The sequence below is a fragment of the Camellia sinensis genome, chromosome 4 (assembly GCF_055761805.1).
Source record: "Camellia sinensis isolate YWXY chromosome 4, ASM5576180v1, whole genome shotgun sequence".
Taxonomy (NCBI): Eukaryota; Viridiplantae; Streptophyta; class Magnoliopsida; order Ericales; family Theaceae; genus Camellia; species Camellia sinensis.
In genome coordinates this window covers 186,594,736-186,621,342 of record NC_138964.1, presented here as the reverse complement: position 1 = coordinate 186,621,342, position 26,607 = coordinate 186,594,736, and the positions used below count along the sequence as shown (strand labels likewise).

At 40.6% G+C, this 26,607-nt stretch overlaps 1 protein-coding gene across 1 annotated transcript; it reads right to left on the bottom strand.

Annotated features, from left to right (window-relative positions):
• Positions 1-17,281: 17,281 nt before the first annotated feature.
• On the bottom strand, positions 17,282-23,942 carry LOC145824299 (uncharacterized). The gene is made up of 2 exons (XM_082923931.1): positions 23,885-23,942; positions 17,282-17,646 (listed from the first exon to the last, which is right to left on the bottom strand). The coding sequence occupies exons 1-2, from the start codon at positions 23,940-23,942 to the stop codon at positions 17,282-17,284; spliced, it is 423 nt and encodes a 140-aa protein (XP_082780057.1).
• Between the last annotated feature and the right edge of the window lie 2,665 nt (positions 23,943-26,607).

The following is a 26,607-nucleotide window of genomic DNA, read 5'->3' as shown; positions in this document are numbered from 1 at the left end:
TTATATTTTTTTTATTCTTAAAAATTATTTGCTAATAACGTTCAATTAGTACACATTAATGTGTGTTTGAGAGAGAAAAAAGTGAGTATACACTTAACCTTTGACACAAAAGTGCACAAAGTGGTTATCCCGTGATTTCAACCCATAACCTCAAGGTTATTACGTCATGGTTTTAAAAATTATTTACTCTTGACAAAAAATAAGATGATATGAAGACAATGACTATTTTCTATTTTTTTTTCACTAAATTAGTTTTGAATTATTTATTTATTTTTTTTGAAAAATGTTGGCACCATAAATCTGCATTTTATTATTATTTATTATTTATATAATTGCAGGATATGTGGCACCCTCCTACTCATTTGGAGGTTATGAGAAGTTATAAAATGTGGAAAGATGATGGAGAACAAAGTGGAGAACATGGAGCATGAAGTGGAGGTTGAAAGAAGTTATGAAGACATGGAGGGATACGTGGAATTGTGGGAATGAAGATGGCAGAGTGGATAGTTATTGGGTAGTTATTGGGTAGTTATTGCTGGAAGTTTTTTTCTACAAATATTTGTCTATAAATAGCCATTCATGGCTACATTGAAAGAGATCCAGAACTCAAATTAAAGACGCTTGATTTCAATATTTCTTGTCATTTTCGTTATCTTAGGAGTAGTTTATTATATATTTATATTTCGAAGTATTTATTTTCAGCATTTCCTTTTCAAAGCATTTTATGCACTTTCTTTCGAAGCATAAGAGTAGAGGTAAGTAATTATTACTTTGATTGTTCACTCAATCGTTTTTCTCCGTCTCCATCATTCTTCTTTTAATTTTTTTTTTCTCTACACTTGACAATTTTGTAGTCTTCTTTGTTGAGGCAAAAGAACCGTCAACGCAATCGCTTGATAATTGGCTTGAATTTAATCTGTAAGGATTTTTCAGTCCTTGCTAGCATGCTCGCATTTATGATATTTTCCTTCGTAGGAAAAATAAGCCAACAATTTTTTGCACGCCCAGTGGGACTGCCAAGTGTAGGAAATAACAAACGATTTAGATTTCGCCATTCAAACTTGTCAATATGAAATATATTGGTGTGAAAGAAAAATTTTGGATCTTCAAGAAAAGACCCATTTTCTTGATGAAAAAAATTTCCAAGTTGTTTCTTCATTACCATATTACTTGGTAAAAGAAAAAATACACCACTTAGTTGGAGTAACTCATCAACTTGATTTAAAAATTTGCCAATAGAGACATGAATTATTAACCCTTTTTGTCAAGTCTTTAATGATCGAATTTTGTGGGGTTTTACAAAATGTTTTTAAGTCATTTGTGACTGAAATTAGTGAAAATATAATTTCATTAATGGCTCGGGGGGACGAAAAACCCATTTTTAAAAAGCCAACTTGTCACATCCTCAAACCCGCCCCTAAAAGTTTGGGCATGACCCGTTCGAAAACGAGCATTTAACCTGTTGTATATAACATATGGGGCCTTATCGGAAGCACATAATATGAAAATAATGATACATGTAGACTCCATTGAGCTACTTCTACATGCCAGGATCTCATACATCACATGCATCATAGTAGATAGGTAAAGTTCCAAACTATACCCCGGAGCATCGGTTATATACAACTACATATATAGTCTCAGCCCTATAATTGGGCACATACAAAAAGCATTGAAGTTTTATACATTCCACCTTGCGTGGACAATCAAAAGTAAGCCAACATCTTAACAGATTTTACAAAATAGATGGTCTCATGCAGTGCCTGGACCCACGAAGGTTGACAAAAGAAAACGGGTGTCATGGCTAGGACTGACCACCTGGTTGGTTACCTACAGAAACAGACACAACACAGAGTGAGCCAGGCTCAGTGAATAGTAATACATAAATGAAACAATGATTAACTTGAACATAATACCAAAGCGTATAAAATGACAGAGTTCACATAGTTAGTCTGATTCTGTATTGATTTTATAACGGCCTTAGGCCCACTTTTGAAACGTAATAGCTTGAAACATAATATCTGGAAACATGATGGCTATAAGCCCTTAAACGTAGTGGCACAAGGCCCTTAAACATGGTGGCACGAAGCCCTTGAATAAGTTGGCATTAAGCCCTTGAAACATTTGGCCTTAAGCCCTTGGAACATTTGGCGTTAAGCCCTTAAGTATGCTTGTATGAACTCAAGAGGTGTCTCACACGGACTCTAGAGGTGACTCACATCGTAGCACTTAGTTCCGTGTAGCACTTTGTTTCATATCATAATAACAGAACAACTTGATTTTAGAGTCTTACATAATGAACGTATTTCATCTTTTTCATTATGCTTTACATGCTTTGATTCTTTCACAGAGGTACATAATAATCATGCATTAACAGATTGCTAATGACAATCATTGACTGTAGTAAAGTGTACTACTACTCACAATGTTGAGATGCCGTGTTACTTCCTCCCGGAGTGTGTCCTGCACACATTTAAAACTTATACATTAGTTCATTTATTTCTTATCAATTTACTTTCTGTTTCACTTCACTTCGAAGGAATATAGAAATATCAAAAAGGCATCAAATACATATTCCGACAATATTAGAGGCTTCTACACGCAAAACGGAGTAATTCACGTTTCTCAGCATGGGCCGCACGTGCGGCTGTGAGCCCCGCACGTGCGGCAAGCTCTCCCGCACGTGCGGCAAAATGCCCCGCACGTGCCTTTTAGACAGTAGCCAAGCCCTTGTTTTTCACCATTTCTCGTACGTGCGGCCATGACTCCCGTACGTGCGGCCATGACCCCCGCACGTGCGACGATTCTGCCCAAAACAGTCTGAAAATTCTTGCAAAATCCCACATTTTGGCACATACTTACAAGGCTCAAATTAGCATTCTTACTTGATAATACATGGTCTAAAATCATGTTAAGACAACGACAATTACATACATCAAACTAATATACTTTAGTTCAACATACACAAGTCCATGAGAGTTCTACCTTTACATATCCATAAGCATACTTTGATATAAAGCCATGCCCACATACTTGAGTTCAAAATAAGAAGATAAAATATAACTTCTCTATGGTTAATTCCAATTGAATCAAACAACCGAGTAAGGTTATCTTGTCCATTAACTTCTTCCACACATATAGAATCATAATTCCAACCCCTAAGTGACATGATCATGAGGGTATTTCACACATCTGAAGAAGAAGAAGAGTTATAGGAGTTAATTGAGATAGCCTTCTACATACCTTGTGCTTAAACTTCCTCAAATTCCCAACCTTTTGATGATCTCCTCCCTCTACCCTTCAGTTCCCCTCTCTCCTCATCTTCTCTCAGGAGATATATCTATGAGAAGATTCCTAAGTCTTAAGGTCAAGAAGACTCTTATAAATATGTATATATATAAAGCTTGAACAGGGACGAAAATTAATTGTATAAGCATCCCCAAATTGAAATTCCACAGAAGCGCTTAATATTACTTAAAAAAATTATGTTGATTACATATATGAAATCAATTTCGGATAATTAAGCTACTAAGGCTTCCAATTCTTGATTCAAACATTCTAATTTGACAGATACTTGTCTTGTTAAACAGATAGACTCCCTTAAACATGCCTTAAACATGGAGTTCCCCTACTTGGCCATAATTTTTCATAGAATTTTACGATACACATTCAAAAGCATAAAACAAAAACTGAAAATATAGTAGAAAACTTGTACGAGGGTCGGGTTATTACACTCTCCCCCCCCTTAAATAAGTTTGGTCCCTCAAACTTGTTTTACCTTAGGGTAGAAATAAGTGCGGATACTGATGTTGCATTTCCTCTTCTCTTTCCCAAGTTGCGTCAGTTCCGTAATGTTCTTGCCCTTCAACTTTTACCATTGGAATTTCTCGATTCCGTAACTGTTTCACTTGTCAGTCCAGAATTTGAATTGGTTTCTCTTCATAAGTTAACTTGTCATCCAGCTCGATTTGATGGTAATCAATGACATGTGACGGATCCAGAAGGTATTCTCGAAGCATAGAGACATGGAATACGTTATGGATTTGGCTCATGTGTGGCGGAAGGGCAATCCGGTAAGCAACCGAATCCACTCTTTCCAAAACTTGAAAGGAACCAACATACCGGGGTGTCAACTTACCCTTTTTCCCGAATCTTGGGTGTCCTTTCATCGGAGTAACCTTCACAAAGACATGACCATTCACTTCAAATTCCAAATTTCTCCGTCAGTTATCCGCATAGCTTTTCTGTCTACTTTGAGCAATTTTTAATCTCTCCCGAATAATTTTAACCTTTTCAGTGGTCAACTGAACAATTTCAGGTCTGAGTAAGGATTTATCTCCAACTTCAGCCCAACATACGGGAGAACGACATGGTCTTCCATACAGAGCTTCATAGGGTGCCATTTCAATACTCGAATGGTAACTATTATTATAAGCAAACTCTACCAACGGTAGATGGGTTTCCCAACTTTCTTGAAAATCTAGCACACACATTCGGAGCATATCTTCTAACGTCTGTATTGTTCTTTCGGATTGACCGTCAATCTGTGGATGGAAAGCTGTGCTGAACTTTAATTCTGTACCTATAGCTTCTTGTAAACTTCGCCAGAATCTGGAAACAAACTTTGGATCCTTATCTGACACAATTGAGAACGAAACACCATAAAGTCTCACAATTTCATTCACATACATTACCGCTAGTTTATCTGCGTTATACTGAGTCTTCACTGGTAGGAAGTGAGTGGACTTAGTTAATCGGTCTACAATGACCCATATAGAATTCATGCCTCGAGGAGTCCGTGGTAACCCCACAACAAAATCCATGGTCAAATGTTCTCACTTCCATTCCGGGATTGGGAGGGGTTGTAATAAACCTGTCGGTTTCTGATGCTCTGCTTTTACTTGTTGACATTGCAGACATTTAGAGATGAATTCTGCGATTTCCTTTTTCATACCTGGCCACCAATAATTTGTCTCAAGTCCTGGTACATTTTCGTACTCCCCGGATGCATTGCAAATCTTGAGGCATGTGCTTCTTCCATCAACTTCCGTTTAACCTCTGTCACATTGGGGACATATTCGGTTTTGAAATTTGAGTACCGAATTCATCAAACTGAAACCCGATTTCGGCTTGGTTCCTAATTCATCACATATCTTCTTTAAAGTTTTGTCTTCCATTTGACGTAGTTTAATCTCTTCCAGTAGGGTCGGTTGGGCCATCACTGCTGCTATTGTAGCTTCTTGTCCTTGTAGCACAAGGTCTACTTAAATCTTATCCAATTCAATTGCTAAATCCTTTTGCCCTATAACCAAGCTTGCCAAAGTCCCTATACTTTTTCGACTGAGCGCATCTGCAATTGTGTTGGCTTTACCAGGATGGTAAAGAATCTACAAATCATAATCTTTAATAAGTTCCAACCACCGTCGCTGCCGCATATTCAATTCTTTCTGAGTAAAAAGGTACTTGAGACTCTTATGGTCGGTGTACACTTCGCAGGTGGTACCATACTGTCACGACCCAAACCCGGCCCTATGGGTTTAGCACCATAACCGGCCAGTAATCCGAGATTACCGAAGGCCTGCTTAACAATAGTACAGTAAAACAGAGTACAGGGCCTGGCGGAAGCCAAAACAGTAAATAAATAATGTCCATTGAGCTGTGAGAGTCTGTATGCCAAAAAGATTTTTCATGCATTCACATATACAAACAGTACAGTCTATACAAAATTTACAGTCACACAGTACAGGGACCAAATCCCTTTATAACAGTACAGTTAGTAGCTGACAATCTATACAGTAAACAAAACAGTACGGAGACAGACGGGGGAAAACAAGACACCCCAAAGCCATAACATGGTAACTCGGAACCTCGCAGCGAGGCACAAAGGCTGGCTTGACAAAACTGGAGTCTAACCCGCGCTCCTAGCTCCGATCTGGTGGCTGAGCGCCTACATATATATATATAAACAGTGAGCTAAAGCCCAGTGAATAACATAATGTGTAAGGAGGTTAAGAATGAAATGTCCTTACAGTAATGAAATCAGTTCATTAAACAATACTTCAGTCTTTCAGTCAGAACAGTTATTCAATCATATGTGGTACATCCATTAGCATAGCAGTAAATAGTAGGTCTTAAAGACCGAACAGTAATGATGGCCATCAATCAGTGAACAGTAGTGGTTCCACGAGGGAACCGACAGAGATCTCTGTAACAGTAACAGTCAGTAACAGTAGTTGCTAAGGATGCCACAAAACAGTTCAGAATAGAGGACATTCATTCATTCAATTAACAGTAACAGTTCAGAAAGCAGTACAGTTCAATTGTTCAGAAGATAATCATTTTTGAACATATCTTTACACAGTTGTTACTCACAGAGTTTGGGCTACAGTATGCTAGAGCGCGTCTCCCCAGTCGCCAACCCTACACAGTTAACAGATTGAACACACACACTAAGCTACACAGTTGGGAAATAACATAATTTAACCCCTAATGCCTCGGTGTGTTCTACATCTATCCTCAACAAGATGTCTTAAACTAGGTCTAAGAATGCCTAGAATGGGATGAGGATGCAAAGATGTGATCAGAAAACAGTTTCAGACTTTAACAGAAAACAGAGTCCCGCTCGAGCGCAGGTTTTCCCGCTCGAGCGGTCATGCAACAAAGGTACACGCTCGAGCGTAAACTTTCCTGCTCGAGCGTAATGTAAAAGTACTGGATGGGTGAAATCTCCGCTCGACGCCTGCTCAAGCTTGAGACACATGACTCCGCTCGAGCGCCCAATCCTCCGCTCGAGCGGACTAAAAAACAGTGCAGAGATATTGGATGCTCGGATTCTACGCTCGAGCGCCAATTACCCCGCTCGAGCGGAAGTGCAAAATCTGAGAATTCCAGATTGCACCTCCAAGCCAAAAACCAAGTTCAAAAGCATCAAAACCGATCCTCTTGGGCTGAATTTCCAGAAAACAGTTGTAAACATATAGAATATCATAGTTCAAAACTCAACTTGAGAAATCAAAGCCCAAGGGTGTTTAATTCAACCTCAATTTCAAACCAATTTCATGAACAATATGAACACGCAAACATGCATGAATTCAAATCATTTGGAAGTTCCAATTTGATGCTCTAAGGAGCCAATTGATCCAAAAACAAGTTGAAAACATGGACCATTACAAAATTATGAACATGCATGTTCCATTTCACCATGGATTCAACTCAAAACTCATCAATTCAAACATGCATGCATGAATTATGTTCTAATCCTACATGTATGAACTAAAACATGGCTTAACTCTACAAATGAAGCATGGATCATGCAAGAATCAAGTCTATGACAACAACAAGAAGATGAATGTCCTACCTTAGTCTTGTGTTCAAGGTTTAGGTGTCCAATTTGACAATTTGCACTTCAATTCCAAGCAATTCAAGCCAATTCACTAGAACAATTCAACTCTCTCCCTTCCTCTCTCTCTAAGGCCGGTTGAACAAGGAGAACTAATGAAATGTTTTGATTCAAGCATGCAAGGGCTCCAATGTATTATATTGAGTGGGCCACTAATGGTGGCAATTTGGTAATAAGTCCACTTCATGTAATTTAGCACCATTAATCTAATTTAATCATACCTAATCAGTTTTCAGATAATTATACCAAAAAATCACATTAATTATGAGGATCCTAAAACATCAATCAATTCCCGGTTCGGCCGCCGACAAGGCCTTCAATTAATTTAAACGTAAAACACGAACATATCAAATAATCAATCAAACAGATAGATGCACAATTCAACAGATAGACTCACTCACTTAATTCCAGATTCCAGTCAGTCAGTTCAGTACTTTAATCAGTCCAATTATCAGTCATAATCAATTCAGTTTAACGGTAATCGATGGTTATCGGTAATCAATCAGTCATTAATCGGTAAACAGTATGGGGGTTGTTACAGTCTCCCCTCCTTATAAAGAGTTTAGTCCTCTAAACTCGAGTTACCTTCAGTCTGGAAGGAAACAGGGTTCAGTGGAAACAGTTCTGGATATCTTTTAGCCATGTCATCTTCTCTTTCCCAAGTGGCATACACACCACCATGGTTCTGCCAGTCAACTTTCACCAACGGGATCTCTTTGTTTCTCAACTTCTTGATTCGTCTATTTACAATCTGTATAGGCCGTTCCTCGTAAGTGTAGTCATCACTCAACACTACTCGAGTAGGCTCAATCACATGGAAGGGATCCCGGAGATAATCTCTTAACATCGAAATGTGGAAAACATTATGCATATGCTCCATTTCAGGAGGGAGCGCGACTTGATACGCCACCGGATTAATTTTCTCAATGATCTCATATGGTCCGACGTATCTTGGCGCTAACTTGCCTTTGACTCCAAAACGAGTCTGGCCCTTCATTGGTGTCACCTTCACAAAAACGTGATCACCCACTTCATACTCTCTGTCCCATCTTCTGACATCCGCATAACTTTTCTGACGGCTCTGTGCAGTTTTCAATCTCTGTTGTATCAGTTTCACTTTCTCAGTTGTTTCATAAACAATCTCGGGCTCAAGCAAAGGCCCATCTCCAACTTCTGCCCAACAAATCGGAGATCTACATTTTCTGCCATACAATGCCTCAAAAGGCGCCATACCAATACTCGAATGGTAGCTGTTGTTGTAGGCGAATTCAACTAATGGCAGATGACTCTTCCAATCTCCCTGAAAATCAAGGACACACATTCTCAGTAAATCCTCCAGAGTTTGGATGGTCCTTTCTGATTGGCCATCTGTCTGAGGATGATAGGCACTACTCAGTCTCAGTTCAGTACCCAATGCAGTCTGTAAGCTTTGCCAAAACCTCGATGTAAACTTCGAATCCCTGTCAGAAACAATAGACACAGGCACTCCATGCAGTCTCACAATTTCATCAATATAGATAACAGCCAATTTGTCCGCATTATAGATTGTCTTGACAGGTAAGAAGTGAGCAGATTTGGTTAGTCTATCAACAATAACCCAAATTGAATCCATACCTTTTCTGGAGCGAGGTAACCCAACGATAAAATCCATCGTGATATGCTCTCATTTCCACTCTGGTATGGGTAGGGGTTGCAATAATCCGGCAGGTCGTTGATGTTCGGCTTTAACTTGTTGGCAATGATGACATTTCGATACAAAATCAGCAATTTCTTTCTTCATTCCCGGCCACCAGAAATTCAATTTCAGGCCTTGGTACATTTTCGTATTCCCCGGATGGATAAAAAATTTTGAATTGTGGCCCTCTTGCAGAACTCTTCTTATCAGTTCAGTATCATTTGGTACACACAGTCTGTCTTGAAATTTCAGCACATTGTTCTCAAATTTGAATCCCGGTCTCGGTTTAGATTCTCTTTCTTCAATGATCTTCTTCAAGAAGTCATCCAGTTGTTGTTTCTCTTTAATCTCTTCAATCAGGGCCGGTTGGGCAGAAATAGCAGCTAAGGTTCCACCTTGTTCTCGTAAGACAATTTCGATTTCTGATTTTTCAAGGTCACAAAGCAACTCTTTCTGTCCGGTAAGCAAACAGGCTAAGTTTCCAATCGATTTTCGGCTCAATGCATCGGCAACGGTATTGGCTTTTCCCGGATGGTACAATATCTGTAGGTCGTAATCTTTAATCAGTTCTAGCCATCTCCGCTGTCTCATGTTCAGTTCTTTCTGTGTGAAGAAATATTTTAAACTCTTGTGGTCGGTGTATACTTCACATGTCACCCCGTACAGATAGTGACGCCAGATTTTCAGTGCAAATACTACTGCAGCAAGTTCCAGATCATGGGTCGGGTAGTTCTTTTCATGCGGTCTCAATTGACGGGAAGCATAGGCAATTACTCTTCCATTCTGCATTAAAACACACCCCAAACCCTTATGAGAAGCATCACTAAATACAGTATAACCATTCGTACCTGAAGGTAAGGTAAGAACCGGTGCAGTCACTAATCGAGTTTTCAACTCCTGGAAAGCAGATTCTCTTTGGTCAGTCCAGTCAAATGATGTCCCCTTTTGTATCAGTTGAGTCAACGGTAAAGCAATCTTGGAGAAATCTTTGACAAATCTTCTGTAATATCCGGCCAATCCCAAAAAGCTTCGGACTTCAGTCACATTTGTTGGTCTAAGCCAGTTCACTACAGCTTCAATTTTCTGCGGATCAACAGAAATCCCATCTTTGCTAACAACATGCCCCAAAAACATAACATGGTCAAGCCAAAATTCACATTTAGACAGTTTAACATACAGTTTCTGTTCTCTTAAGGTTTGTAGGGCAAGTCTCAGGTGATGTTCATGTTCTTCTATGCTCTTGGAGTAAATCAATATGTCATCAATAAATACAACAATAAAATTGTCAAGGTATGGTTTAAAAATTCTGTTCATAAGGTCCATAAATGCAGCAGGGCATTCGAGACTCCGAATGGCATAACTAAAAATTCATAATGGCCATACCTTGTTCTAAAAGCAGTTTTATCAATGTCTTCCGGTTTAACCTTCAGTTGATGATATCCCGATCTGAGATCGATCTTAGAAAACACTTGAGCACCCTGTAACTGATCAAATAAGTCATCAATGCGCGGTAATGGGTATTTATTTTTCACAGTTACCTTGTTCAGTTCACGGTAATCTATACACAATCTCAATGAGCCATCTTTCTTCTTTACAAACAAAACAGGAGCGCCCCACGGTGAAGTGCTAGGCCTGATAAACTTCTTATCCAGCAGTTCCTGCAGTTGCACTTTCAATTCTTTCAGTTCAGTTGGAGCCATTCTGTAAGGAGCTTTCGATATCGGCTGTGTACCCGGAATCATATCAACGGTAAATTCAATCTCTCTGTCAATCAAATCCCCTGGCAGATTATCTGGAAATACATCTGGGAATTCCCTGACTATAGAAATGCAATTCACATCAGTTTTAACACTATCATCAGTAAACACAGTCAGCACAGAGCACAGATATCCTTTGCACCCCTTTCTAATTAATTTAACAGCTTTCACTGACGAAATCAAATACGGAGGAGGTACTACTCCACTCCCATTAAACACGAATTCAGGCAAACCAGGTGGACGGAAAACAACTTGCTTGGTCACACAATCAATAGTGGCATGATATTTTTGTAACCAATCCATCCCCAATATTACATCAAAATGATCAATGTTCAATGGTAGCAAATCGATAAACAGATGCATATCCCCAACAATGATTTCACATGCGGGGTACATATAAGCACATGTCATGGATCCTCCTACGGGTGATGATACGGCTAACAGATAGTTCATGGGTTCTAAGGGTCTATTCAATTTCTGTGAGAAAGCATGCGATACATAAGAATGTGTAGACCCCGAATCAATCAATACATATGCATTTTGTGTACAAATAGAGAGGATACCTGACACAACGGTCTCTGTATTTTGCACGTCTCCCGGTACTAGGGCGAACACTCGGCCCTGCCTCATGGGCTCTTTCCCGGTAGCTTTGGGGTTAGGCTTTGGTGCTACAGTTGATGTTGCCACGCTTGGTGCAGCTTTACTACTAGCTTGTGGGGCAGAGGGGCAGTCTTTAACCATGTGACCCACCTTGCCACACCTGTAACAGGCTCCAGATAGTTTGTAGCAGACCCCTTTGTGCTTCTTACCACACTCAGAACAGGGTGGTATGAACCCACTCCCTTGGCTGGGGTTGGTTGTCGACCCCGTATTCTGTTTCTTGTTGGCCGGGTTGTGCTTGCCTTTCTTGAATTTAAAACCCTGCCTCTTGCCACGCCATTCCGACGTTGGTGTTTCAGTTTTTAGTGCATCAATGTTCGACTCGGCCATCAATGCCCGGTCGAGAACACCCACAAAAGTCGGTAGTTTCAAAACATTTATTCGATCAAGTATTACAACATTAAGGTCGCCTTCGAATTTCCTAGCCTTCTTGTAGTCAGTGTCCACCATGTGTGGTGCATATTTGGCAAGTTCAGTAAATTTTGTTTCATATTCCGCAACGGACATCGTACCCTGTCTCAGTTGTTCGAATTCAGTCACTTTCCTATCCCTGACACATTGGGGGAAGCACTTTTCAAAGAAGGACTCCTTGAACTGAGCCCAAGTCATGACAGTATTTGTATCGCGGATCAACATCCACCACCTTCTAGCTTCTTCCTGTAGGGTGAAGGTAGCTAACAATACTTTATTCGCTTCGGAGCACGGAAACACTTCAAATAGTTTTTCTTTTTCCAGAACCCAAGCTTCAGCTTTTAACAGTTCAAGTCCTCCCTGAAAGGATGGCGGTTTCATCTTGCTGAATTTATGGGTGAGAGCAATAATATCCCCATCATTCACATTCGCATTAGGTTCCGGCTGTACCGGAGGAGGAGGAGGAGGTTGTTGGTTCTGTTGTTGTTCAAGTCTAGCAGTTATCAGTTCCATCATTCTTTCCATTATTTCCATTCTTGCCTCAGTAGATGAGGATTCAGGTTCATTTGCATTGTCTATTTCACTATAAGCAGTTATAACAGTTATAGCAATTGTAACATAAACAGTTGCATATTTAGACAATTATCACATCAACATGTATTCAGTCATAACATAGCCACACACTTTTCAAGTTCATGAAATGCCCTAATCACTTCTCTAGGACACCCTATAGCTCATTTGGACACGTGTGTGCGGTATAACTCGTGGTTAAGTATCGCTCTGATACCACTCTGTCACGACCCAAACCCGGCCCTATGGGTTTAGCACCGTAACCGGCTAGTAATCCGAGATTACCGAAGGCCTGCTTAACAATAGTACAGTAAAACCGAGTACAGGGCCTGGCGGAAGCCAAAACAGTAAATAAATAATGTCCATTGAGCTGTGACAGTCTGTATGCCAAAAAGATTTTTCATGCATTCACATATACAAACAGTACAGTCTATACAAAATTTACAGTCACACAGTACAGGGACCAAATCCCTTGATAACAGTACAGTTAGTAGCTGACAATCTATACAGTAAACCAAACAGTACGGAAACAGACGGGGGAAAACAAGACACCCCAAAGCCATAGCATGGCAACTCGGAACCTCGCAGCGAGGCACAAAGGCTGGCTTGACAAAACTGGAGTCTAACCCGCGCTCCTAGCTCCGATCTGGTGGCTGAGCACCTACATATATATATAAACAGTGAGCTAAAGCCCAGTGAATAACATAATGTGTAAGGAGGTTAAGAATGAAATGTCCTTACAGTAATGAAATCAGTTCATTAAACAATACTTCAGTCTTTCAGTCAGAACAGTTATTCAATCATATGTGGTACATCCATTAGCATAGCAGTAAACAGTAGGTCTTAAAGACCGAACAGTAATGATGGCCATCAATCAGTGAACAGTAGTGGTTCCACGAGGGAACCGACAGAGATCTCTGTAACAGTAACAGTCAGTAACAGTAGTTGCTAAGGATGCCACAATACAGTTCAGAATAGAGGACATTCATTCATTCAATTAACAGTAACAGTTCAGAAAGCAGTACAGTTCAATTGTTCAGAAGATAATCATTTTTGAACATATCTTTACACAGTTGTTACTCACAGAGTTTGGGCTACAGTATGCTAGAGCGCGTCTCCCCAGTCGCCAACCCTACACAGTTAACGGATTGAACACACACACTAAGCTACACAGTTGGGAAATAACATAATTTAACCCCTAATGCCTCGGTGTGTTCTACATCTATCCTCAACAAGATGTCTTAAACTAGGTCTAAGAATGCCTAGAATGGGATGAGGATGCAAAGATGTGATCAGAAAACAATTTTAGACTTTAACAGAAAACAGAGTCCCGCTCGAGTGCAGGTTTTCCCGCTCGAGCGGTCATGCAACAAAGGTACACGCTCGAGCGTAAACTTTCCCGCTCGAGCGTACTGTAAAAGTACTGGATGGGTGAAATCTCCGCTCGACGCCCGCTCAAGCTTGAGACACATGACTCCGCTCGAGCGCCCAATCCTCCGCTCGAGCGGACTGAAAAACAGTGCAGAGATACTGGATGCTCGAATTCTACGCTTGAGCGCCAATTACCCCGCTCGAGCGGAAGTGCAAAATCTGGGAATTCCAGATTGCACCTCCAAGCCAAAAACCAAGTTCAAAAGCATCAAAACCGATCCTCTTGGGCTGAATTTCCAGAAAACAGTTGTGAACATATAGAATATCATAGTTCAAAACTCAATTTGAGAAATCAAAGCCCAAGGGTGTTTAATTCAACCTCAATTTCAAACCAATTTCATGAACAATATGAACACAAAAACATGCATGAATTCAAATCATTTGGAAGTTCCAATTTGATGCTCTAAGGAGCCAATTGATCCAAAAACAAGTTGAAAACATGGACCATTACAAAATTATGAACATGCATGTTCCATTTCACCATGGATTCAACTCAAAACTCATCAATTCAAACATGCATGCATGAATTATGTTCTAATCCTACATGTGTGAACTAAAACATGGCTTAACTCTACAAATGAAGCATGGATCATGCAAGAATCAAGTCTATGACAACAACAAGAAGATGAATGTCCTACCTTAGTCTTGTGTTCAAGGTTTAGGTATCCAATTTGACAATTTGCACTTCAATTCCAAGCAATTCAAGCCAATTCACTAGAACAATTCAACTCTCTCCCTTCCTCTCTCTCTAAGGCCGGTTGAACAAGGAGAACTAATGAAATGTTTTGATTCAAGCATGCAAGGGCTCCAATGTGTTATATTGAGTGGGCCACTAAGGATGGCAATTTGGTAATAAGTCCAGTTCATGTAATTTAGCACCATTAATCTAATTTAATCATACCTAATCAGTTTTCAGATAATTATACCAAAAAATCACATTAATTATGAGGATCCTAAAACATCAATCAATTCCCGGTTCGGCCGCCAACAAGGCCTTCAATTAGCAGTTTAAACGTAAAACACGAACAGATCAAATAATCAATCAAACAGATAGATGCACAATTCAACAGATAGACTCAGTCACTTAATTCCAGATTCCAGTCAGTCAGTTCAGTACTTTAATCAGTCCAATTATCAGTCATAATCAATTCAGTTTAACGGTAATCGATGGTTATCGGTAATCAATCAGTCATTAATCGGTAAACAGTATGGGGGTTGTTACACATACAAATAGTGTCTCCATATCTTCAAAGCGAAGACTACTGCTGCTCGCTCGAGGTCATGCGTGGGGTAATTCTTCTCATGGGGTTTCAGCTGCCGAGAGGCATAAGCAATAACTCTTCCATTTTGCAGAAGTACACAACCAAGCCCTTGGTATGAAGCATCACTGTAGATTACAAATCCTTCAGTACCGGATGGTAAGGCCAGCGCTGTTGCTGTAGTCAACTTTGTCTTCAATTCCTGGAAAGCAGATTCCCGCTCTTTTGACCATTCAAATGCAACTCCCTTTTGAGTCAGTTGTGTAAGCGGCACAGCGATTTTAGAAAAATCTTGCATAAATCTTTTGTAATATCCAGCTAACCCCATAAAACTACGCACTTCAGTCACATTAGTGGGAGTTGGCCAATTCACAATCGCCTCAATCTTATGTGGATCAACAGAAACTCCTTCCTTTGTGATCACATGCCCTAGAAATGCCACCTCTAGTAGCCAGAATTCACATTTCTTCAGCTTTGCATACAGTTTCTTTTCCCGGAGGGTTTGAAGGATCAAGCGACGATGATTCTCGTGAGCTTCCGCAGTCTTTGAATAAATGAGGATATCATCAATAAAAACCACCACAAATTCATCCAAAAAAGGCTTAAAGACGCGGTTCATCAAATCCATAAAAGCTGTTGGGGCATTCGTAACTCCAAAGGGCATAACCAGAAACTCATAATGACCGTACCGGGTTCGAAAAGCTGTTTTCTCAACATCATCAGCCTTGACTTTTAATTGATGGCATCCAGACCGTAGATCGATTTTAGAAAAGACTTGTGCTCCTTGAAGGTGGTCAAATAAATCATCGATCCTTGGCAATGGGTACTTGTTCTTGATTGTGACCTTATTAAGTTCCCTGTAATCGATACAAAGCCGGAGTGTTCCATCCTTCTTTTTCACAAACAGAACTGGTGCGCGCCACGGAGACACACTCGAACGGATGAATCCCTTATTCAGCAAATCTTGCAATTGAATTTTTAGTTCCTTTATCTTGATTGGGGACATTCTATACGGAGTCTTAGAAATGGGTTGAGTCCCCGGTGCTACTTCAATTGTAAATTCAATTTCACGGTCTATTAACTGTCCTGGTAGTTCTTCCGGAAAGACATCCGGAAATTCACAAATAACTGGAAGTATGTCGGTACCCCCATTCGTCACTTACCCCTCCAAAACACTGCATAAATACGCTTGGCACCCTTTCTGAATTAATTTATAAGCCTTCGCTGCCGAGATCAAATAAGGTAGAGAAGTCGCTTCTTGTCCCTGAAACATAGACCCTGATTGACCCGAAGGGTGGAAACTAATTTGCTTAGTCAGACAATCTATAGTTGCACCATATTCACCCAACCAATCCATTCCCAGAACAATATCGAAATACGTCATGTCGAGAGGTAACAGGTTAACGTATACCTGAATATCCCCAAGGTGAAGTTCACAAGCAGTATATATGGAAGTACAAATCATGGAATCCCCCAAAGGTGAGGACACATATAACATATAAGATAAGACTTCTTCAGGTTTATCTAAATTAGGAGCAAATAGTTTTGACACAAAAGAATGGGTAGAGCCAGAATGAAAAAATACACAAGCAGAATGACCGTGATCCATAAATGTACATGACACTACCGTTGCCGCATTTTGCACATCTCCCGGAACTAATGCGAACAGCCTGCTTTGTCTCGCGGTGTCCTTATTGTTAGTCGGTTTGACCGATACCTTGTTGTTGGTAGTTGGTGTAAACCTCGCTGAACTGGTAGCAGCCCTATTGCCATTTTGTTGTTGTTTCCTTTGAGGACAATCCCTTATCACGTGGCCCATTTCTCCACAATGGAAATAGGCTCTAGACCCCTGATAGCATGTTCCACGATGCCTCTTTCCACACTCCGAACATACGAGGATTGAACCCTGACTAGGGGTAGAAGCAGTTGCAGTCCCTGAGTTTTGTTTCTTGTTTGGTGGAGTAGTTGACCCCTTAGACCATTGACTGTTTTGTCTTTTCCCTTTCCATTCAGAAATACGGTTTTGGGCAGCAATGTTCCCTTCCGCTATGACGGCCCTCTCCAACACATCTACACAGGTAGGTAACTTCAACATATTAACTCAGTCCAGAATAGCACCTCATAGTCCCCCTTCAAATTTTTGTGCCTTCTTATAGTCCCAGTCCACCATATGAGGTGCGAACCGGGCCAACTCTGCAAACTGGGCTTCATATTCAGCAACGGTCTTGTTTCCTTGTTTGAGAGTTTCGAATTCAGTCACCTTCTTATCTCGCATACTCTGAGGGAAATACTTATCATAAAACAATTCCAAGAATCTGTCCCGTGTCAATCCTTGATGTATAGTCCTTGTAAGCATCCACCATCTCCGTGCCTCATCCTCAAGAGTGAAGGCAGCCAGTTGTACCTTTTGAGCTTCGGTACAAGGGAAAACTTCAAATAACTTCTCTATTCCCAATACCCATGTGTCACAGCCCAAACCTGCCCCTATGGGTTTAGCACCATAACTGGCCAGTAATCCGAGATTATCGAAGGCCTGCTTAACAGTAATACAGTAAAACAGAGTACAGGGGCATGGCAGAAGCCAAAACAATAAATAAACAATGTCCAATGAGCCGTGACAGTCTGTATGCCAAAAGACTTTTCATATATATATATATATACACAGTGCAGAACAGTATGTACAACACTTATAATCATTCAGAGCAGGGACCTAATCCCTGATAACCAGTGCAGTAAACAGTTTATACAGTCTATACAGTTAACAAAACAGTTACAGAGACAGACGGGGGAAATTAAAATGCCCTTAAGCCATAGCTTGACAGGCTCGGAACCTCGCAGTGAGGCATAGTGGTTGGCTTGATAAAACTGGAGCTTACCCCGACGCTTCTAGCCTCGGTCTGGTGCCTGTACACTTACATATATATATGAGCAGTGAGCTAAAGCCCAGTGAACAACACAATGCGTAAAGAGGTTAAGAATGAAAGTCCTTACAGTAATGAAAGCAGTTCATTGATTCAGTATATCAGTCATTCAGTCATATGTGGTACATCTATTAGCATAACAGTACAATAAACGGTAGGTCTTAAAAGACCGAACAGTAAATGATGGCCATCTATCAGTAAACAGTAGTGGTTCCAACAAGGGAACCGATAGAGATCTCTGTAACAGTAACAGTCAGTAACAGTAGTTGCTAAGGATGCCACAATACAGTTCAGAATAGAGGACATACATTCATTCTATTAACAGTATCAATTCAGAAATAGTACAGTTCAATTGTTTAGAAGATAATCATTTTTGAACATATCTTTACACAGTTGTTACTCACAGAGTTCTGGGCTACAGTTAGGCTAGAGCGCGTCCCCAGTCGCCAACCCTACACAGTTTACAGATTGAACACACACTAAGCTACACAGTTGGGAAAGATAATAATTTAATCCCTAACTTGTCTCGGTGTGGTTCTACATCTATACCCTCATTAAGATGTCTTAAACTAGGCCTAAGAATGCCTAGGATGAAATGAGGATGCAAAGATGCACTTTAAAAGCATTTTTAGAAAAACAGGGGTCCCGCTCGAGCGTAGGTTAATCCGCTCAAGCGGACATGCAGACAAAGGTTTCTGCTCGAGCGCAGACTCAACCGCTCAAGCGTACTTCAAAACAGTCAAAAGTGCTGGACAAGTGAAATTCACGCTCGATTGGGCGCTCGACACCCGCTCGAGCGTAAAACACAAGGTCCCGCTCGAGTATAAATTACCCCGCTCCAGCTGACCTAAAAACAGAACAAAATGCTGGGAGCACGATTTCCACGCTCGAACGCCAGTCACCCCGCTCGAGCGTGAGTTCAAAATCTGGAATTCCCAAATTTGAACCTCAAGCTCAAATTCAACTACAAATGTATCAAATTCAATTCCTTTGGGCCCATTTCCTGGAAAACACTTCAAAACTCATAGTTTAACATGATTCAAAGCTCAATTGTAAAAATCAAAGCCCAAAGATAGTTCAAATAAACCCAATTTCAAACAACATTTCAAGAGCATGATGAATGTATAACATGCATGAATTTAACAACTTCAAAACTTCAAATGCTAGCGCAATTGAGCCAATCCTTCTAAAATCATGGTGAATTCATGGTCCATTTGCAAAAACATGAACATGCATGTACCAAATTTATGAAGAACAACTTCAAAATGCAAGAGTTTTCCATACATGCAAAGATTAAGCTTCAATTCAACAACTTAAGCTAGTTCTAGACTCATTCCCTTAATTTAGACATAAATCATGCAAGAACAAGCTCAAATCATAAACAAGAGGGTAATTATACTACCTTAAGTCTCCAATGCAAGATAAGGGAGCTCAATTTACAATTTATACTTCAATTCTTCAAGTTCTTCAAGCGAATCCACAAAATCGAGTTGAAAACACTCCTAGCCTCTTACTCTCTCACTCTAGTCAACTATGTCTCTCAAAAATGGCTGAAAAAGATGTTTTGGTCAAGTGTGTATGAAGCATAAAGTGTTTAGTTAGTGGGTCACTAGGCATGGCAAAGTGGTAGATAATGCAACTTATGGGATTAAGCTCATTTTAATCTAATTAAACCATACCAAATCAAATTTCAAATAAATATACCATAAAATCATATAAGTTATGATTATCGTAAAACGCTAATCAATTTTCGATTCGGCCGCAGATAAGGCCTTCAATTTGCAGTTTAAACATAAAAACATGAATAGATAATCAAATAGGCAACAGATAGAAATGCAATTCAAACAGATATATTTAATCAATCAGTTTCAGATTTCAGTCAGTCAGTTCAGTATTTCAATCAGTTCAATTACTTATCATAATCAGTCACAGTTTAGCAGTAATCGGTAGTTTATCGGTGAACAGTGGTGAGGGTTGTTACAGTCTCCCCTTCTTAAAAAGAGTTTAGTCCTCTAAACTCGAGTTACCTTCAGTCTGGAAGAAAACAGGATTCAGTGGAAACAGTTCAGGGTTTCTTTTGGCCATGTCCTCTTCCCTTTCCCAAGTGGCATACACGCCACCATGGTTTTGCCAGTCGACTTTCACTAACGGGATCTCTTTGTTTCTCAACTTCTTGATCCGTCTGTTTACAATCTGAATAGGCTATTCCTCGTAAGTGTAGTCATCACTCAGTACTACACGAGTAGGCTCTATCACATGGAAAGGATCCCGGAGGTAATCCCTCAACATAGAAATGTGAAAGACGTTGTGCATATGCTCCATTTCAAGAGGAAGCGCCACTTGATACGCCACCAGATTGATTTTCTCAATAATCTCATACGGTCCGACATATTTTGGCGCTAACTTACCTTTGACTCCAAAACGAGTCTGGCCTTTCATCGGTGTCACTTTCACAAAAACGTGATCACCTACTTCATATTCTCTGTCTCGTTTTCTGACATCAGCATAACTTTTCTGCCTACTCTATGCAGTTTTCAGTCTTTGTTGTATTAGTTTCACTTTCTCAGTCATTTCATATACAATCTCGGGCCCAAGCAAAGGCCCATCTCCAACTTCTGCCCAGCAAATCAGAGATCTATATTTTCTGCCATACAATGCCTCAAAAGGCGCCATACCAATGCTCGAATGAAAACTGTTATTGTAGGCGAATTCAGCTAAAGGCAAATGGCTTTCCCAGTTTCCCTGAAAATCAAGAACACACATTCTCAGTAAATCCTCCAGAGTCTGGATGGTCCTTTCTGACTGGCCATTTGTCTGAGGATGATAAGCACTACTCAATCTCAATTCAGTACCCAATGCAGTCTGTAGGCTTTGCCAAAATCTCGATGTAAACTTCGAATCTCTATCAAAAACAATGGACACAGGCACTTCATGCAGTCTAATAATTTCATCAATATAAATTACAGTCAATTTGTCCGCATTATAAATTGTTTTGACAGGTAAGAAGTGAGCAGATTTAGTCAGTCTATCAACAATAACCCAAATTGAGTCCATACCTTTACTGGAGCGAGGCAATCCCACAATAAAATCCATGGTGATATGTTCTCATTTCCACACCGGTATAGGTAAGGGTTGCAGTAAGCCTGCGGGTCGTTGATGTTCAGCTTTGACTTGTTGGCAATGAAGATATTTCGATACAAAATCAGCAATTTCTTTCTTCATTCTCAGCCACCAGAAATTTAGTTTCAGGTCTTGGTACATTTTCGTATTCCCCGGATGGATAGAAAATTTTGAATTATGGCCTTCTTGTAGAACTCTTCTTTTCAATTCAGAATCATTCGATACACACAGTCTTTCTTGAAATTCAGTAGATTATTTTCAAATTTGAAACCCAATCTTAGTTTAGATTCCCTTTCTTCGATGATCTTCTTCAAGAAGTCATCCAGTTGCTGTTTCTCTTTAATCTCTTCAATCAGTGCTGGTTGAATAGAAATAGCAGCTAAGATTCCACCTACTTCTCGCAAAATGATTTCAATTTCAGATTTTTCAATGTCACAAAGCAATTCTTTCTACCCGGTAAGCAAACAGGCTAAATTTCCAATCGATTTCTGACTTAGTGCATCGACAACGGTGTTGGCTTTTCCCAGATGGTACAAAATCTGTAAGTCATAGTCTTTAATCAGTTCTAGCCATCTCCGCTGTCTCATGTTCAGTTCTTTCTGTGTGAAGAAATATTTCAAACTTTTGTGATCGGTATATACTTCACATGTTGCCCCATATAGGTAGTGACGCCAGATTTTCAGTGCAAATACTACTGCAGCAAGTTCCAGATCATAGGTTGGGTAATTCTTTTCGTGCGGTCTCAGTTGTCGGGAAGCATAAGCAATAACTCTCCCATTCTGCATTAAAACACATCCCAAACCCTTATGAGAAGCATCACTAAATACAGTAAAACCATCCGTACCTGAAGGTAGGATAAGAATCAATGCAGTTACAAGTCGAGTTTTCAACTCTTGGAAAGCGGATTCCCTTTGGTCAGTCCAGTCAAATGATATCCCCTTTTGTGTCAGGTGAGTCAATGGTAAGGCAATTTTGGAGAAATCTTTGACAAATCTTCTGTAATACCCGGCTAGTCCCAAAAAGCTTCGGACTTCTGTCACATTTGTTGGTTTAGGCCAGTTTACTACAGCTTCAATTTTCTGCGAATCAACAGAAATTCCATCTTTCCTAACAACATGCCCCAAAAACATAACATGATCAAGCCAAAATTCGCATTTAGACAGTTTAGCATAAAGTTTCTGTTCTCTTAGGGTCTGTAGGGCAAGTCTCAGATGATGTTCATGTTCTTCTATACTTTTGGAGTAAATCAGTATGTCATCAATGAATACAACAATAAAGTCATCAAGGTATGGTTTAAAGATTCTGTTCATGAGGTCCATAAATGCAGCAGGTGCATTGGTAACTCCGAAAGGCATAACTAAAAATTTGTAATGTCCATACCTCGTTCGAAAAGCAGTTTTGTCAATGTCTTCTGGTTTAACTTTCAACTGATAGTATCCTGATCTAAGGTCGATCTTAGAGAACACTTGAGCACCCTGTAATTGATCAAATAAGTCATCAATACGTGGCAATGGGTATTTATTTTTCACAGTTACCTTGTTCAGTTTACGATAGTCAATACACAGTCTCAGTGAGCCGTCTTTCTTTTTCACAAACAAAACAGGTGCGCCCCATGGTGAAGTACTAGGCCTGATGAACTTTTTGTCTAACAGTTCTTGTAGTTGCACTTTCAATTCTTTCAGTTCAGTTGGAGCCATTCGGTAAGGAGCTTTAGATACTGGCTGTGTTCCCAGAATCACATAAACGGTAAATTCAATCTCCCTGTCAATCAAATCCCTTGGCAGATTATCTGAAAAAACATCTGGGAATTCTCTAACTATAGGAATACTGTTCACGTTAGCATTATCATCAGTAGATACAGTCAATACAGAACACAGATATCCTTTACACCCCTTTCTAATCAATTTAACAAACTTTCACAGATGAAATCAAATACGGAGGAGGTACTACTCCAACCCCATTAAACACAAATTCGGGTAAACCAGGTGGACGAAAAACTACTTGTTTCATTACACAGTCTATAGTAGCATGGTATTTCGTTAACCAGTCCATTCCCAATATTACATCAAAATGATCAATGTTCAGTGGCAGTAAGTCAATAAACAAATGTGCATCTCCAACAATAATTTCACAAGCAGGGTACATATATGCACAAGTCATGGATCCCCCAACAGGTGATGATACAGCTAACAGATAATTCATGGGTTCTAATGATCTTTTCAGTTTTCGTGAAAAAGCATGCGACACATATGAATGCGTAGACCCCAAATCAATCAGTACATAAGCATTTTGAGTACAAATAGAGAGAATACCTGGCATAACGGTCTCGGTATTCTGCACGTCTCCCGGTACTAGGGCGAACACTCGGCCCTGCCTCATGGGCTCTTTCCCGATAGCTTTGGGGTTTGGTTTTGGTGCAACAGTTGATGCTGCCACGCTTGGTGCAACTTTACTATTGGCTTGTGGAGCAAAGGGGCAGTCTTTAACCATGTGGCCCACCTTGCCACACCTGTAACAGGCTCCAGATATTTTGTAACAGACCTCTTTGTGCTTCCTGCCACACTCAGAACAGGGTGGTATGAAACCACTCCCTTGGCTGGGGCTAGTTATTGACCCCGTATTCTGTTTCTTGTTCAATGGGTTATGCTTGCCTTTCTTGAATTTGAAACCCTGCCTTTTACCACGCCATTCAGGCCCTGGTGTCTCAGTTTTCAATGCCTCGATGTTCGATTCAGCCATCAAAGCTCGGTCAAGAACATTTACATAATTCGGTAATTTCAGAACATTTATTCTGTCGAGTATTGCAACATTAAGGCCGCCTTCAAACTTTCTGGCCTTCTTGTAGTCAGTGTCAACCATGTGCGGTGCATAACGGGCAAGTTCAGGAAATTTTGTATCATATTCAGCGACGGACATTGTGCCCTGTCTCAGCTGTTCAAATTCAGTTACCTTTCTGTCCCTAACACACTGAGAGAAATACTTTTCGAAGAAGGCTCCTTCGAAATGAGCCCAAGTCATAACAGTGTTCTCACCACGGATAAGAATCCACCACCTTCTAGCCTCTTCTTATAAGGTGAAGGTAGCTAACAGTACTTTATGTGCTTCAGAGTACGGAAACACCTCAAATAACTTTTCAGTCTCAAGAACCATGCTTCAGCTTTTGGCTTGGAGTACACTGTGAGTGTTTATGCTTTAGCATCTTGAATGTATGTGAATATTAACATGACAGCATGCTTGCCATGTGGCTATGTGCTAATGTGATATAACTGCCAGAATGCCTGTGGGCGAAGGTTGAGTTACTTAAATTAGAACAACGCATTGAACATGAGTTTTAAGCCCACTTGAGAGTGGCAAAATTATATTTTCTAAGCCCACTTGAGGGTGGAAAAATTCATGTCTTAGCCTACTTGCGGGTAGCACCATCAAACCATTTTCAAATAAACAAACATGACATGTTTCGTTCCAATTTAGGCGACTTAGTCTATACTTGTTTGATGTGCGCATCACGTAGTAAATCTAAGCTAATAATCGGAATAAGAACGCATAATGTTTTCAAAACTAGATATCATGGTTAGTAGAGGCCGATCTTTGATCGGGCGAGCGGGAGTGCTCATAGCTGACCTTCCCCAATCGTACCCAAGTTCCCGAGCCGAGGCAACTTTGGTGATGACAGACACATGGCCTTAGGAAAACGAGTCAGGGTTTCCTAAATTCCCCCATAAAAAATATTTGGATGGCGACTCTGTATCTGGCAAAGCAGTCCATGTTTGGCACTTCTTTACAAAAATCTGTTTTCCAAAACGATTTGTCGGATTTGGACTCTTTGGTTCAAATTAAGAACCGTGACAATTTGAGTCCGAGCTGTAGTGAGCCCATATAAACAGAACGGGATTCATCCTCCCGGGACGTTTGGGGACGTCTACAGTTTCTGGCGACTCTGCTGGGGATTTAGAGAGCTTGACTCGAACTCATGATATCCTATTTTGATTTCACTTATGTGTTTCTTTGCATTGCATGTGCATTAGTGTGCCTAGGACACCGTGTTTGCCATCTGCCATTCCTGAACGGTTTGCTGGAGGCTTGTCTCGTCAAGGCATGACCATAAGGCTGACCGGTTATGGGCTCTGACAGTATGGGAACACAAACACCGATTTTTACCGGGGCACCCTTTTGACCATTCGATCTAGTGCATATTCGGAATCCATAATGACCATTCAAAGCTAGGACAGGTTGCTTACCCGATTATAGGTTGTTTGAAATCGCTGCGTGCATAATGAAACCCTAGCTCCTGACAAAATAGGACAGGGAAACCCTACCCCAACATAGGGGTGTCTTGGCTCTCATTTGTTTGCTATGTGCTTTTAGAGTGTATCTCTACAGGGAATGCGCATAACAATTTGCAAGTCTGAGTAACAGGCCTGTGGGCATCACTATCAGTATTTGGGGAATCAGTTTTACTTGAGGGTATCAGTTTACAGGCAGAATTTTGGGCAGCATTCTGTAGGGGGGCACAGTCATTCAGCTTTGCTGATATGGGTTATGGTGAAATCAGGCTGAGATGCTCTCTGTTTTTCCTTTTGCTAGGTAGTCCTAGAACCATAGCTTCAGAAGGCTCCGATATCCCTTGAGGTTGATCGGACTTGTGCTGATAGACTTTGTCAGGTCAGAGATTCAGTTCAAGGGCAATCAGTGTTCCTTTTCCAGAGGCAGGGTAAAAAGGCCAATTAGGTACAGATCATCAGTTTAACAGTCTTCGGATCAGCGGTCATTATCCATCTCACCTGTGTGCGGTTGGGTTGAGATATCTGCTTTTACCACAGAGACAGATATACCGATAGATCAGTTAGATCAGGGCAGTATGGCGGGAATGGAAGAGATGGTGTGCCAACTCCAGAATAGTATGAAAGCCATGCAGCAAGACGCTGTCCGTCAAGCAGAATTCGCCAAGTAACAGGCTGTGGTCATAGCCCGACAGGCAGAGACAATTGCCACGTTAGAGCAGCAAACTAGAGTATCTACTTCACACCAGGCTCCTCCCCCACCAAGAGTTCCAATACTTGGGGAGACAGCTAATGTTCAGGAAGATACAGACATTCTGATAGGGCCAGCTCCGGCCCCGGTTCTACGCCAGCTATCTAAAACACCCACCAACCTACCAGACCCCCGTTTGATGTCGAGACAGACCCCACAGCATTGAAAGTGAGCAAGCTTGAGAAATTGTTCAAGAAGTCTCAGGGGGCCCACTCCATTCTTGACATTGAAGATGGATATACAGACTCGGCTGTGACGCTGCCAGACAGATTTAAGATGCCGCACATCGATCGCTTTGATGGATCTGGGGATCCCATGGTACATTTACGGCTGTTTTCAGACATACTAAGACCAATGGGCCTCACCAGATTAC